Here is a 15,582-nt window from a genome sequence, read left to right on the forward strand (position 1 = left end):
TTGATTATGTGACAGTTCAGCTTCCCCTCTGTTCCTCAGTTTGGCTGATTGTGTAGTTACCATGTGCCAGTTGTTTTGTGACTTTGTCAGAGAGGTATGTCAAGAAGATGACAAAGAAAGGACTGGCTTTTGGCAAATGTTTATGTTTCTTGCAAATCTAGTTTAAATTTTTTGTTTTCTCCAAGAATTTATTTTTTCAGAATTGAACTTTAAGAACTGCCAATATTTTTAGATATTTTTTCTTTCTTATTTATTGCTTATAAATTTCCTCTTTAGATTCTTGAATTACCAATGGGATATTATAAAAGCAAAATATTACAAGCATGATTCATGCCAAAATATTTTACAATTGTTTTAAAAGCAATCTATTTCTCTCTGAATTTCTGTAGAACCCATGCTAGCCATTCCAATGACAGATGAAAAATATTTCACAGTAAGATGTCAGTTTCAGAAAAGAGCATCTTAGACTCTTAGAAATATCTTAGAATTACTTAGACAGTCTTACAGTCTCCAGAGAAAAATATTCCATAATATTTATTTCTAATTTTATTGTCCTTAACTCCAGATGTAATCAGGTTTAAGTCATAAGGCACCCTGAAAGCTGTTCTCAAAAACTTTAGATGCAAAATATGTACTTATTAAACTTGCATTCAGCCAGTCCATATCACCAAGCTTTCTCCTTTTCTTTCTTACCGGTGCAGCTACCCACAAGATAACTTTAAGCCTATACAGATCATTTCTCCATGACACTAATAAACATTCATACAACCTTTGGAAGAATAAAAGATAAGAGGCAGGACATATTCAAATTATTTCATTTAAAAGCAACTTAATTTTTAAGCTCATATATACTGCTGAGTTTCACATACATGCCTGAAAAGAACAAGGCCTCACAGAGAACTGTATACCCTGTTAGAGGACCAAAATAATAATAAAATATGAATAATGATTCATTATCCAGTAATATGAAATATAATAATTCCTATTTCCATGTAATTGGAGTAGCTCAGCATGTTACTGGTTAGGGCTTCCTTTGTTATTAAACTTGCTGAGAGTAAGAATAGAACACAGAGGGAAAAAATGGCCTGAGTGGATTCTAGAGAATTAAAGATGCTCTCTTGAGCCTAAGACTTGAGGCTAAAGTCTCAACAGAGTACTATTTAGCCTTAAAAAAGAAGGAAATCCTGCCTTTTGTGACAACATGGGTGAATCTGGAGGACCTTATGCCAACTAATGTAAGCCAGACACAGAAGGACAAATACTGCATGACACCATAGATATGAGGAATATAAAACAGTCAAACTCATAAAAGCAGAGAGTAGAATAGTGGTTGCCAAGTGCTGGGAGATGGGGAAGTGGGGACATATTAGTCAAAGGGTACAACTTTCAGTTACACAAGATGTAAAAGTTATAGAGATCTCCTGTACAGCATAGTGCCTATAGTTAACAAACTGTATTGCATACTTTAAAATCTGCTAAAATGGTAGCTCTTATGTTAAATGTTCTTACCCAAAATTAATTAATTAAGGCAGAAGCAAATTTTACGGGATGATGGATATGCTCATGGCATGGATAGTGGTGATGATTTCACCTGTTTATACTTATCTCCAAACTCATCAAGTTGAATACATTAAATGTATAGAGGTTTTTATTTTAATCATACCTCAATAAAGTAGTTTTAGAAAAAAAGACTTAAGGCTAGCCAAACCCACACATCATAAGGACTATTAAATAACTCTTCTGACTATAAATTTTGCTCTTGCCAATTGGTGGCAAGCCATTTTTATAAGAGCATGTTAAAAGTGATCAGTTCAGATGAAGAATGGAAATAAGTTGCAAAAGAACAGTAACAAAAAGATGCAACTCCTTAAGTATCGATGTGCTCGTGATGGAGAATGTCCTCAAGCTATTAAGACAAAAGACAGAAATATATGAAATGCAGGAATGGCTGACTTACAACCCCCAATTTATTTCTGACCATTTTAATGAAAACCTACACCATTTATAAAGAACTGAGAAGAGCGGTCAGATTTATTTCCTGCGGTGGCTTATCTGGAAACACAGTAACTTCCCAGTCAATCCACTGAAGAAAATTAACCTCACACAATGGGTAAAGGCTTATTTCACCATGATCTAGAATAAGTGAAATACTGAATGTCCAGAATATGAAAACATTCAAATGCCCACCACTGATTTCATTTCTTGAACTTGAGGGGGTTCAGTCATATAAAACCAATGGAACTGCCTAAGCTATCTCACAAGTTGAGAAGGCAATTCTGGGGGAAAACAAGGTTGTGATTGGACATTGTCCTACCCAAGGACATCTCCTATCCCATAGTTCAAGAGATCAACATGGAGTGTTCATCCAAAGATTTTTCATCTGATGTTGGGACCATGGAAACCAGGAGGCTAAAATTAACAACTCCAAAACCAAAATAATTAGAGAAGTCTTGGATGTTTAGCTGGAAGAAAGCATTTATCAGGAGGTGGGGAAAAATAAACAAACAAAAAATTTCCAAAGCCCAAACCACTGTTAGTTATATTATCTATGTAATAGCCATGATACTGGGTTTGGATCTCAGATGTTGTGAGAGGGTGGAATTGCATCATCATGTTCTTAATACAGCTGTTTTCCCCTGAGGTAGATATGAACATTACTTGGCCACCATGACATGTGTATTATATATGGGTGCTGCCTGGTAGAGCTGGATAGTTTCCATCTCTCCACATAACTGTTAACATCCCTCAATCTTAGAGGCTGAAGAGGCTCTTGGCTTGGAGTAAAGGAGCTAGAAGGAACTAGATTCTTCTTTATAATCCCTTCTCCCTCCCACAAGAGAAACAAACAAATCAAAACAAAACCAAAACAAGAAAAAACCATTAGACAAACTGGGGTGGGCTTGATTGAGGCCAGACTGCAGAAGAAATAATCAGGGCCCTTGAAGGGAAACAGAAAGCTCTGCACAAACATGTCGGCCACTGCACCCAGTAAAAATTGAGTACTGGCCTGGAACCCAGTCTGGCCCTGCTGCCCTACTTAAGGCAGTACCTCTTAAACTTTAGAGTTAAAATTGTGATCCAGATTTAGTAGGTCTGGAGTGGGCCCAGATACTGTATTTCTAATAAATTCCCAGGTGATGTTGATATTCTTGGTTCATGGACCATGCTTTGTTCATCAAGGCTTTAGGGAGCATAAATGGGTAACCTGAAAGAGCTAGATCAACAGTATTTGAGACAGTTTTTCCCTTGTGAAATGGTCCATAACAAAATAGACTCCTTTCCCCAACAATCTCACTACCTTCCTCTCACACATTACATCACTCATCACAGTTGGTTTCTGATTGAAGTAAGGGCCTAAAGTTAGTAGATCCCTTGTTTCATTAGCAGCTCTGAAGTAGAACATGAAAAAGAGAAAGAAGAAGCAGAAAGAGGCAGGAAAGTAAGCAGTGGGTAGCAAGTCAGGCCACAAAAGAATACAGGGATTAATCCCAAATCACCATAAGAAATAGCAGGAGAAGAAAATTACTAAAAAAGACCAAAAACTGCTAGTAAAGTAGATGGAGATTCAGACCATTATAATTTGGGAATATTAATACAAATAGGTTGGTGAAATACTAGACATAATACTAGACATACAAATTAAATCTACAGCAAAGCATCTAATTGAACCTGTGAGGCAGAGAGCTCCTAAAACTCTCTAGAAAACACTGAATGATAATTAGAAACTAATTACAGTAATATGAAAATTATCATTGATATTCTCTTTATTTCACAGCTAACATTGTTGGTTTATGTTAATGAACATTAAAATAATAACAGGCACTTCATGGTTCAATCTCATTCTTACTTTTTAATTAAGACCTTAATATTGTCAATCAAGAGTTCTTCCAATACAATGCTATATTGGAATTGTATTGGAGGTATTATTACTTGAAGAACTCAACCAAAATTTTAGATTTACCATTAGAGCAGGTAACTCTAACTTGAAGCTCAGCTTAAACTGATGGGCAATCCTTTTGCGTTCAGCCATTAAATTCCTGAATTAAAACGCCTCTGTATCGGCTATGCACTATTTAATTGACCACAGCTCCCAGTTCAGAAGGGCAACTTAGTGAATTTATTTGCCTGGATTGTGAATGCATTTCAGTTTACAACCCCAATATTGAAGTATTTTAAAGAGGTAAGTTCTCTTTTTCATTGGTTGACAAAATACAAGTAGTTTTCATACTTGTGTTTAGAGGTAAAGTTAACTCTCTGAGTTATTGATGGCAAGGAGCTTAATACTTACTCGAGGATACAGGACATATAAAAAAATAACTATAAGGCAAGGTGGGGCATAATAATTACTAACAGGGAGGCAAAACAACAATAACAACAGGTCTTTTGAGAGAACAGAGAACAAAACTCAGGATAGTTTTCTCCAAAGAGCTCTCTGAGCTAGCTGCTGAAGAATGGACAGAATTTAATGGTCAGAATGACCTCGAAGTCTGGAAGTAGAATACTGAGGAAGGAAGAGATAAAGTCCCAGATATGGGAAAATATAAGGCATCATCAAGGAAGAACAAGAAACTGGAACAAAGTGGGACTGAAAGGCAGTAACAGGAAAAAGAGAATACGTTTTATTAGAGCAAAATGTCAGGCCACTGCAGCTCTTATCTGCTCCATTGCTTTCTCTCTTTCATCTGAGAGCAATGCAGCTATTAAACATCAACATCTGGGCCTACTTATTTGTGTTCTGGCCCTAATTATTACCATCGTACCAAGGCTGAAGGATTCCTGGTCATTGGTCTTCTTTTGATCCTTGTTCACAAGAAAGCATCACACAACTCTTGTTCATGAATTCCATCAAGCACCCTCCCCTCCACATGCTCAGCACCAGCCTCCTTACTCTCCTTACTGGCTGCGAAGGCTTTGGTCTTTCTGATTCTGTCTCTTCTCTAAGTCATGCCATCCAAGGACAGAGCACACCCGAGTCCCCAGAGCTTGGCCATTCACTGTCTCCTGGAGCCAGAGCACCTATTTCTAACTTATTATTATCTATTTTCTCTAGGGCTTCTCTAGTCACTTTCAACCAAATCTGTGGCATTTCCCTATTTCTAATAATAATTCCTATATCTCACAATCACCCAATTAAAAAACAAAAACCATTGGTTCATGTCATCTTATGTCCTATATACCTAGTTATTCACCAAATCCTCATGCTTTTTCCTCTCCATTCCTCCACTCCCTGGCTATCAGATCCTTAGCATTCAAACTATTCCTACAAGAGCCTTACACCTATCACAGCGACAAGGACCCTTACTGAATATCAATTCACCCCAAGCACTTTCATCATAACATTCTCTGCAAAAATTGTAGGTATCTCCATATTTTCTGTTATATCAGACCTAGATTCTTTGGTTGGCTTTCAAAGACCCTAGACCCTCCTTATTTGACCCAACTCTATTTGTTCCCATCTATCCACCCTGTTCTTAGCAGTTTGGTCACTCCCAGTTTTGCATGAAGAATTGGTTGAGGTAGTAGTCTTGAGGCTGATATAATTCCTCATTTTTCAAACTCAGCTTATCACTGCTCTTCAGGAACCCTTTCTTGCCTCTTCATTGATTTTTGACACCTTCCTAACTTTTGTATATAATCTACAGCACACTGTTTCATACATCTATATTTTAATATATATATATATATTTTTTCTGTTATTTCACATTTGTTCATTATGTCTTTGCAACTACTTTTGGGTAAGGTCATGATTTTTTCTTTTTTTTGCTGTTTTGATTTGTTTTACTATCAAGTCAAGTATCCAACATGATGTTGAACATGACAAATTTTTATAAATAATTATTGAATAATGAGTTAGAGAGAGCGTCAATAGTAAATGACTAGAATAGATTTTACATAGTTATATGAAGAGTGCTGAAGAAAATAGTGTTACATTGAATGCAAACTTACCAGAGAAGACACTAGGTATCTTGGAAAGAAAGCTTTTGACGGTACGAATAGGAATTCCATTTTTTTCATCTTGCATGCGTGCTATGACGTCTTCCATCTAAATAACAATAATAAAATAATTAAAACGTTTTAAAAGTTGAACTTTTTGAGAAAAATCAGTCCTCATAAGAATTTTGTATACCTGTTTTCCCTAAGAATAATGCCATATTCTTTTCTTTCTATATTTTGTCACATTAATATTTTCAGTTTGGTTAAAAGACGATTGAGAAAACAGAAAGAAAGGTGGCTATTTCAGAGTTCATTAAGCTTAAGAAGAATTTTGTGCTTGGAATATTGCCTCTCTCCTGGTTTCACATTCTTTGGTTATAAGTGATCAGAAAACATTGTGATAACAAGATCCACATTTCATTAATGCTATCTCTACTGAAGTCAGTGCAAAAGAAAATAGAAGACTTAAAAGCATCAATTTGGGGTTTCCCTGGTGGCGCAGTGGTTGAGAGTCCGCCTGCCGATGCAGGGGACACGGGTTCGCGCCCCGGTCCAGGAGGATCCCACATGCCGCAGAGTGGCTGGGCCCGTGAGCCATGGCCGCTGAGCCTGCTTGTCCGGAGCCTGTGCTCCACAACGGGAGAGGCCACAACAGTGAGAGGCCCGCGTACCACAAAAAAAAAAAACAGGACTGACTGCCAGCAACTGCTTCTTCTCTTGCCCAGGCATTTACTAAACTGACATATGAAATCTACATGCATGCACACACATGTACAAAAGTAATAAAATGAATGTCACACCATAGCCTTTTGCTAATTTAGTACCTTCCAATGTATGTATCTTTCTTTCAATCCGATTAGTACATTCTCTTTTTTTTTGAAAATTTTTCAGTTTTAAATGTCTTTGCTTTACCAAGTCTAATGTGGAACTTAGTTCTGAATAACATTCATTCAAATCACAGCTTCAGACTTTTGTATGTGCTTCTAAGTCTGTGGCACATATATACACACAAATATACACAAGTTGTATCGATAGTATGAAACTCAAAATCTATTATTTACTCATCTCACAAGCAGTTACTTATGACTGATTCTAGACCAGACTTACAGAGGGCACTACGGATGTGAATATGAATATAATACACTTGCTGCCTTCAAAAAATTCAGTCAATATTGAAAACAATGGGTGAGTAGTGAAATTTGAGTAAGGTTTGTAGTTAGTTAATAGTGTAGTACCAATATCAATTTCCCATTTTTGAAAATTATGTTATCATTATATAAGATGATGAAATTAGAGGAAGCTGAATAAAGGGCATACAGGGACTTCTCTGTAAGATTGTTGCATCTTTTCTGTAAATCTGAAATTATTTCAAAATAAAAAGTTTTAAAAAATCACAGTCTAAATGTTGTATCAAGTAATCATCAATCAACACGGCTTCAGAACAGTTTTCAATGAAGAGATCTTATTTGCCTGGATAAGTATTTTCAGATTTATTAACATGAGAAACTAAGATGTGGGAAAATGGGTTTCAGACCTTCTCATTATCATTCATGACACTTTGAGCAAGCTAAGCAACTTCTCTAAGGTTTCGTTTCCTCATGTGTAAAATCTATATAATAATATTTATAACAACTATTCCACAACCTTTGTAGGGTTGGGTTGGGGTGGGAGGAGTACAGTATTTTATTAAATGATACAGCATATATAAAATACCACACACAGACAATAAATATTGGACTTCAGATGTCTACACACACCACACCCCTGATACTTTGAGCTGCATATTCTCCACTCCTTATGTTCCTTTTCCATGTGGAGGGAGCACTATTAGCCTAATTCTCCTGCCTCTGTTCCCTAACTCACTCCACTCTGGGGAGCTGCGCTGACTTATCAGGTAAAAGAGTTGGGAATGAGAAATTGGCCTACAGAGCCCATCCCTTTCCTGTAGGGAAGCCCATATCCAAATCTGCTGATGTGGAGAGGCCTACCCCAGTGGGTGAGTAGTCTGTTAAGGACTGGGTTTTAGGATTAAGTCTCCTGTGTTCACAAACACTCTTCAATATAATAGCTTTGTCAGTGATCAAGGTGATACCGTGACCTCTAACTGCTTTACTCTTTGGTTGTGATATTCAGTGGGTTCAGAATTCAGCTAGGAAAGGAAGTCTGTTTTTTTTTAATCAGACCCCCCAAAGACCCCAACAATATTCAGTTCTTCACATGTAATAAAATATTTCATCCAATTATAGAAACATGAAAAAATATACATGTTTATGGCTTTATTTTGTTGTTGCTTGTCCTTCATTTACTTGACACAATGCTGAGAAATGAGGAATAAGCTGCTTTGCCTTGCCTAGTATCAGCCTGTAAACCCTTTTATCATCAGCTTAATGGTTTAAACTAGGCCAGCTTAGATGGACATGGAAACCTCTCTGACTCCCACTTTAATCACCTAAGCTCCCTGGATGTGACAATCATCACCTCTGGCTGGGTGCTGAATTAAGGTCCATCTCTCAGTTCACTGGATCCCAAAGTAGCAAGGTTAGGAATCTGGGAATTAAAAGTGACCTCTGTGGTTGTATTTTAAAATCTTCAATGTTCCTGAGCCATAAGTTCCACAGCAGAAAAAAATTTTAGACTCCATGTAAAAATAGGATTTGTGTTCTAGATTGAAAATGTGATCATCAAAATGTATTCAGCTGTTTTTATTTTAATTCAGATACGATTTACACATGAACCTTATCATGACATAGAATAAGCAAACAAAACAACAAAACAAAAACAAAGACCCAATATAATCTAGTTTTTAAAAGCTAAAATCAGTCACAAAGGCCACATATAAAAAACACATCATCCTAAACTCATTTAAGCATTCACTCAGAGACTATTTTTATAATAAGCAGGTTTTAACATGCTTTATCATCTGCTTTCCGACTATAAGCAATGGAAAATGGATGAGGAGAATGCTAAAAGCAGACAAACTAAAAAGCAAGCTACACAGCAAGATACTAAAAAAGTAACTCTAATAAATATTAAAACTCTTTAGGGCGATTTAATTTAAGGCCAAAAGACTCAGATATCACGAGCATCCCAAAAGAAGATTATCTATCTACCTACCTATCTATCTACATATCTCTATCTATCTATCTATCTATCTATCTATCTATCTATCTATCTATCTATCTTCATAAGGATGATATTGAGTTATACAGGGTCAGAATGTGTTTTCACACTCATGAGCCTGTTTCTGAAGGTGAGGAGACTTTGAGCATGGGATAACATAACAGTAGACTATGGGCAGTAAAACGGGGCATGCCTTTGGTCACGGAGGTTCTCTCACAGTCTTATTTAATTAACCCTTAAAATAAAAAGTTAGAAGCAGGTGATTTGTAAGATTTCTTCTAGCTACAAAATTACTTAATCTGGAAATAATCATCAGTGTTCGGAACTGGGTAAGTTTTCTTACTTAAGTCAAAGAGTCAAATCTCAGTCAAAAACCGATGAGCTGATTAAATTGACCAGACCTTTTACAAATGCATTTACTTCCAGCTGTCAACACATTTCAGTTTCAATCCAAACAGCAGAGTGATTATGAACATGCACTTAGGACTGTCAGATCTAAGTTTGGTCCTGGCTGTGCTACCTGCAAGCTGTATGAACAGGTAAGTTACTTTGTTACCCTAAGACTTAGCTTTCTCATTTTTTAATGGAAAAAAAGATAATAGTATACATATTATCAGGGGTGAAGAGTAATGAAACAATACTACTTAAATGTTTATCATAATGCTGCCATGAGACACCATGGAGTCTTGCTAATGCTCAAACATCCATTTCTTATTTTTAGAGATTTTACAGTTTGGAGCTCTACAAATCACCATTTCACAAGCCAGCCATGAATACTATAGGATGGCAGGCAATATGTAGGAGAACTAGTTACTCAATCAAAAGTCAGTACTGACTGCCTAAAAGTGTGGCCAAGATGGAGGAGTAGGAAGACCCTGAGCCCACCCCCTCCAATGGGCACACCAAAATTACAACTATTTACAGAGCAGCTATTGATGAGAACAACCTGAAGACTAGCAGAAAAGATCTTCCACAGCTATCGATATAAAGAAGGAATCACAATGAGAATGGTAGGAGAGGTGGAGGTGTAGTATAGTCAAGACTCATACTCTCAGGTAAGCTACCAAAACTCCCAAGGAAGAGAACCTCAAATGAGAGGATACTTAAAATTGCACAGGTTCTCCTCAAGAAGCTAGGGGTCCAAGCCCCATATCAGGCTCCCTGGCCGGGGGTCCTGCACCAGGAAGATGAGCTCCCAGAATTCATCTTTGAAGGCCAATGGGGCTTGTTTTCAGGAGAGCCAAAGGGCTGTGGGAAATACAGACCCCACTCTTAAAGGTCACACACAAAATCTCACATGTTTTGAGACTCAGAGCAGAAGCAGTAATTTGAAAGTAGCCTGGGTCAGACCCACTTGCTGATCTTAGAGAGCCTCCCAGAGAGGCAGGAGGAAAGTAGGACTCATCCTGGGGAAACAGACACCAGCGGCAGCTATTTTGGGGAACTTGTTCTACCACAAGGACACTGGAGCTGGCAAGTGCCATTTTGGAGTCCTCCCTCTACCTTATTAGCACCAGGACCAGACCCTCCAGCCAGCTGGTCGGCACTAGTCCTGGGACTGCCCCAGGCCCAGCAGGGGACACAGCGTCACCCACCAGAAGGCAGGCAGCAGCCATAGGCCCCCATGAACAACACCTGCAGACCCAGGAACTGGTCCCACTCCCGAGGAGGCTCAATACTTGGCCCTGCCCAGCAGTGGACTGGGCACTAGCCCCAGGAGCCGACCTTACCCACCAGTGAGACAGCACCAGTCTCTAGACACCCTGGGCCCCAGCCCAACCCCAAGTGAACACCAGCTCCAAGGCACAATGAGCCATGCAGCCAGCAGTCCAGGGATCTGGCCCCAACCCCAGGGGCCAACAGCAACCTCTGACTCCCAGGACCACAAAGTCAGCCACCTCATATCCTGGCCCCACCCAGCAGCAGTTGACAGTCTCTGGGCTATGCAGGGCCAGGCAACCAACTAGCCTGGAGCCAGTCATGCTTACAAGTATGCCCACACTAGTTGGCCCTGCCACAACAGAAGGGCCCATGAAGCCCACATACAAGGCACCTCTACAGCATACAGTTCTGGTGAACAAAGGAGAGTGTGCTGCTGGACCCCATATGACATCTCAAGCATAAGGCCACATTTCCAAGATTGAGAAATGTAACTGACCTTCCTAATACACAGAAATAAAAACTGGGAATCAGGCAAAATGAAATGACAGACAGAAGAATATTTTTGAAACGAAAAAACAACATAAAGCCCAGAAGGAGAGTTAAGCAAAGTGGAGATAAGTAATCTACCCAATAAAGAGTTCATGATAATAATCATAAAGATGCTCAGAAAACTTGGGAGAAAAATGGGTAAACACAGTGAGAAGTTTAACAAAGATTTCGAAAATATAAATAAGAACAAAACAAAGCTAAAGAATACAATAACTAAAGTAAAAAATACACTAGAAGGAATCAAAAGTCGACCAGATGGCACAGAGGAATGGGTCCGTGAACAGGAAGAGAGTAGTGCAAATCACCTAAGCTGAAAGGAAAAGAAAAAAAAAAATTAGCACAGCTTAAGAAACCACTGGCAAAAATCAAGCATACTGATATTAGCATTATAGGGATCTCAGAAGGAGAAAAAAGAGAGAGAAAGGAGCAGAGAACATATTTGAAGACATGATAGCTGAAAATTCATTAATCTCGGAAAGAAAACAGAAATCCATTACCAGGAAACACAGAGTCTAAAACAAAATCAACCCAAAGAGGACCATACCAAGACACACAGTAATTAAAAGAGCAAAAATTAAAGAGAGAATATTAAAAACAGCAAGGAAAAACCAACCAGTTACATACAAGGGAACTGCCATAAGACAATCAGCTGACTTTGCAGTGGAAACTCTGCAGGCCAGAAGTGATGACATGATATATTTAAAGTGATGAAAGGAAAAGACCTATAACAGAAACATCTACCCAGAAAGGCTATCATTCTGATTTTAAGGAGAAATAAAGTGTTTTACAGACAAGCAAAAGCTAAATGAGTTTAGCCCCACTAAACCGACTGGAAAAGAAATGTTAAAGGAATACATCTAAGCAGGAAATAAAAGACTACAACTAAAAGCATGAAAATTATGAAAAGAAAATTTTCATTGGTAAAAGGAAATATTCAATACAGGTGGTAGATCAACCATTATAAAGCCAGCAGGAAGGTGAAAGTAAAATCATCTATGTCCACAATAAGTAGTTAAAGGATACATAAAACAAAAGTATTGTAAAATAGGATCTCAAAAATCATTAAATGTGTAAAAACTCAAGGTTGGTAAAATGTGTTTGACCTTAAGAGGTCATCAACTCAATCACATATATGAACAGATTGCTATATACAAATGATCTGGTAAAGACAAACCAAAAATCTATAATAGATACACACGTACAATAAGAGAAAGGATTCCAAACATAACACTAAACATAGTAATTAAATCAGAAGGGAAGACAGCAGAAGAAGAAAGGGAAAAAAAGACTACAAAAACAACCCAATAACAATTGACAAAATGGCAATAAGTACACCTCTAAAAATAATTACTTTAAATGTAAATGAACTAAATACTCCATTCAAAAGACATAGAGTGGCTGAATGGATACAAAACAAGACCCATATACATACGTACATATACATTGCCTATAAGAAACTCACATCAGATCTAAAGACATAGACAGAATGAAAGTGGGAGGATGGAAAAAGGTATTCCACGAAAACAGAAAGGTAAAGAAAGTTGGGGTAGCAGTGCTTACATTAGACAAAATAGACTTTAAAACAAACACTGTAACAAGAGACAAAGAAGGACATTGCATAATGATAAAGGCATCAGTCCAAGAAGATATAACAACTGTAAATGTGTATGTTCCCAACATAGGACCTCCTAAATACATAAGGCAAATAGTAACAGACATAAAGGAAGAAATTGACAGTAACACAATAATATTAGGGGACTTTAAACCCCACTTACATCAATGGACAGTTTATCCAGACAAAAAATCAAGAAGGAAACACTGGCCTTAAATGGCACCTTAGACAAAATAGAGTTAATAGATAAATAAAGAAAATTCCGTCCAGAGGCAGCATAATGTACAATTTTTCAAGCATATATGAAACATTCTCCAGGACAGATCACATGCTGGGCCACAGAACAAGTCTCAGTAAGTTTACGAATATTAAAATCATACCAAGCATTTTTTTCTGACCACACCATTATGATACTAGATATCAACTACAAAAAACCAATCAAATAAAAAAGTTAAGACTGCAGAAAAAATGAATACATAGAAGCTAAACAATATGCTACTGAACAACCAATGAGTCACTTAAGAAATCAAAGGGGAAATTTTAAAAATACCTGGAGACAAAAAAATAAAATAAAAACACAATGATCCAAAATCTATGGTTAGGAGAAGTTCTAAGAGGGAAATTTATAGTAATAAAAGCCTACCTCAGGAAACAAGAAAAATCTGGAATAAACAACATAACCTTATACCTAAAGGAACTGGAAAAAGAAGAAAACAAAACCCAAAGTTAATAAAAGAAAAGAAATAATAAAGTTCAGAGTGGAAATAAATGAAATAGAGACTAAGAAAATAAAAGGTAGAGAAAAGATTGATGAAACTAAGCACTGGTCCTTTGAAAAGAGAAACAAAATCAATAAAACTTTAGCCAGACTCATGAGAAAAAAAAAGAGGGCCCAAATAAATAAAATCATAAATGAAAAAGAAGTTATTACAACTGACACCACAGGGAAATAAAATGATCATAAGAGAAAACTATGAAAAATTATATGCCAATAAATGGACAACCTAGAAGGAATGCACAAATTCCTAGAAGTGTGCAATCTCACAAGACCGAGTCTGGAATAAATAGAAAATATAAGCTGACCAAATACTAGTAATGAAATTGAATCAGTAATCTAAAAAATCCCAAAAAACAAAAAAGTTCAGGACAAGATGGCTTCAAAAGTGAATTCTACCAAACATTTAAAGAAGAGTTAACACCTATCCTTCTCCAACTACTCCAAAAAACTGCAGAGGAAGAAATGCTTCAAAAATCATTCTCTGAGACCACCATCGATCTGATAACAAAACCAGAAAAACATACCACAAAAAAATAAAATTACAGGCCAGTATCACTGATAAAACACATATGCAAAAAGCCACAATATATTAAGAAACAGAATTCAATTCAATAATACATTAACAACATCATAAATCATGATCAAGTGAAATATATCCCACGGTATCAAGAATGGTAAAAAATCTGAAAATTAATCAATGTGATATACCACATTAACAAATTAAAGAATAAAAATTATATGATTATCTCAACAGATGCAGAAAAAGCTTTTGACAAAATTCAATATTCCTTTATGATAAAAAAAAAAAACACTCAACAAAGTGGGTATAGAGGGAACAAACCTCAACATAATAAAAACCATATATGACAAACCCACAGCTAACATCATACTCAAGGGTGAAAACATGAACTTCTTTCCTGTAAGATCACAAAGAAGAAAAGAATGAGAACTCTCACCAATTTTATTCACCATAGTATTGGAAGTCCTAGCCACAGCAGTCAGACAAGAAAAAAGAGGAATTCTAATTGGAAAAGAAGTAAAACTGTTATTGTTTTCAGAGAACAGGATACTATATATAGAAAATCCTAAAGATGCCACTAAAAACCAAATAGAACTCATCAATGAATTGAGTAAAATTGCAGAATTTAAAATAAATATATAGAAATCTATTGCATTCCTATAAGTTTACAACAAACTATCAGAGAGAGAAATTAAGAAAACTACCCCATTTACAATTGCAGCAGAAAAAAAAAATACAATAAATCTAAGAACGTAAAAGACCTGTAATCATAAAACTGTAAGATGCTGATGAAAGAAAATAAAACACAAACAGATGGAAAGATATACCATGGTCTTAGATTGGAAGAACTAATATTGCTAAAATGACTATACTATCTAATCAATCTACAGCTTCAATGCAACCCCTATCAAAATACATGTTGCATTTTTCCCCCAAGATCTTTGTTCTGAAGCAGTCTCTGCCTAGAGGTCTGAATGTTTTCATCTGCTTGTTTTTTTTTTTTTTGTCATCAATTTTATACACATCAGGGTATACATGTCAATCCCAAACTCCCAATTCATCCCACCCCCACACCCACCCCCGCCACTTTCACCCCTTGGTGTCCATAAGTTTGTTCTCTACATCTGTGTCTCAATTTCTGCCCTGCAAACTGGTTCATCTCTACCATTTTTCTAGGTTCCACATACATGTGTTAATACACGATATTTGTCTTTCTCTTTCTGACTTACTTCACTCTGTATGACAGTCTCTAAATCCATCCACTTGTCTCAACAAATGACTCAATTTCGTTCCTATTTATGGCTGAGTAATATTCCATTGTATATATGTACCAAATCTTCTTTATCCATTCGCCTGTCGATGGGCGTTTAGATTGCTTCCATGACCTGGCTATTGTAAAAAGTGCTG

General features: G+C 36.8%; 1 protein-coding gene across 7 annotated transcripts in view; it reads right to left on the minus strand.

The window, feature by feature from the left end:
- RGS7 (regulator of G protein signaling 7) overlaps window positions 1-15,582 on the minus strand; it is a 631,374-nt gene that overhangs the window by 322,102 nt on the left and 293,690 nt on the right. For all 7 annotated transcript variants that reach the window (XR_004348551.1, XM_032623464.1, XM_032623456.1 and 4 more), the window contains one exon: window positions 5,947-6,043. Coding sequence is in view for 5 of the 7 variants with exons in the window: in XM_032623464.1 (XP_032479355.1) it covers window positions 5,947-6,043 (97 nt within the window). In the remaining 2 variants the exon portion in view is untranslated. Of the gene's footprint in view, window positions 1-5,946; window positions 6,044-15,582 lie in introns of those variants that run through there.

This window comes from Phocoena sinus, chromosome 1 (assembly GCF_008692025.1).
Source record: "Phocoena sinus isolate mPhoSin1 chromosome 1, mPhoSin1.pri, whole genome shotgun sequence".
NCBI lineage: Eukaryota > Metazoa > Chordata > Mammalia > Artiodactyla > Phocoenidae > Phocoena > Phocoena sinus.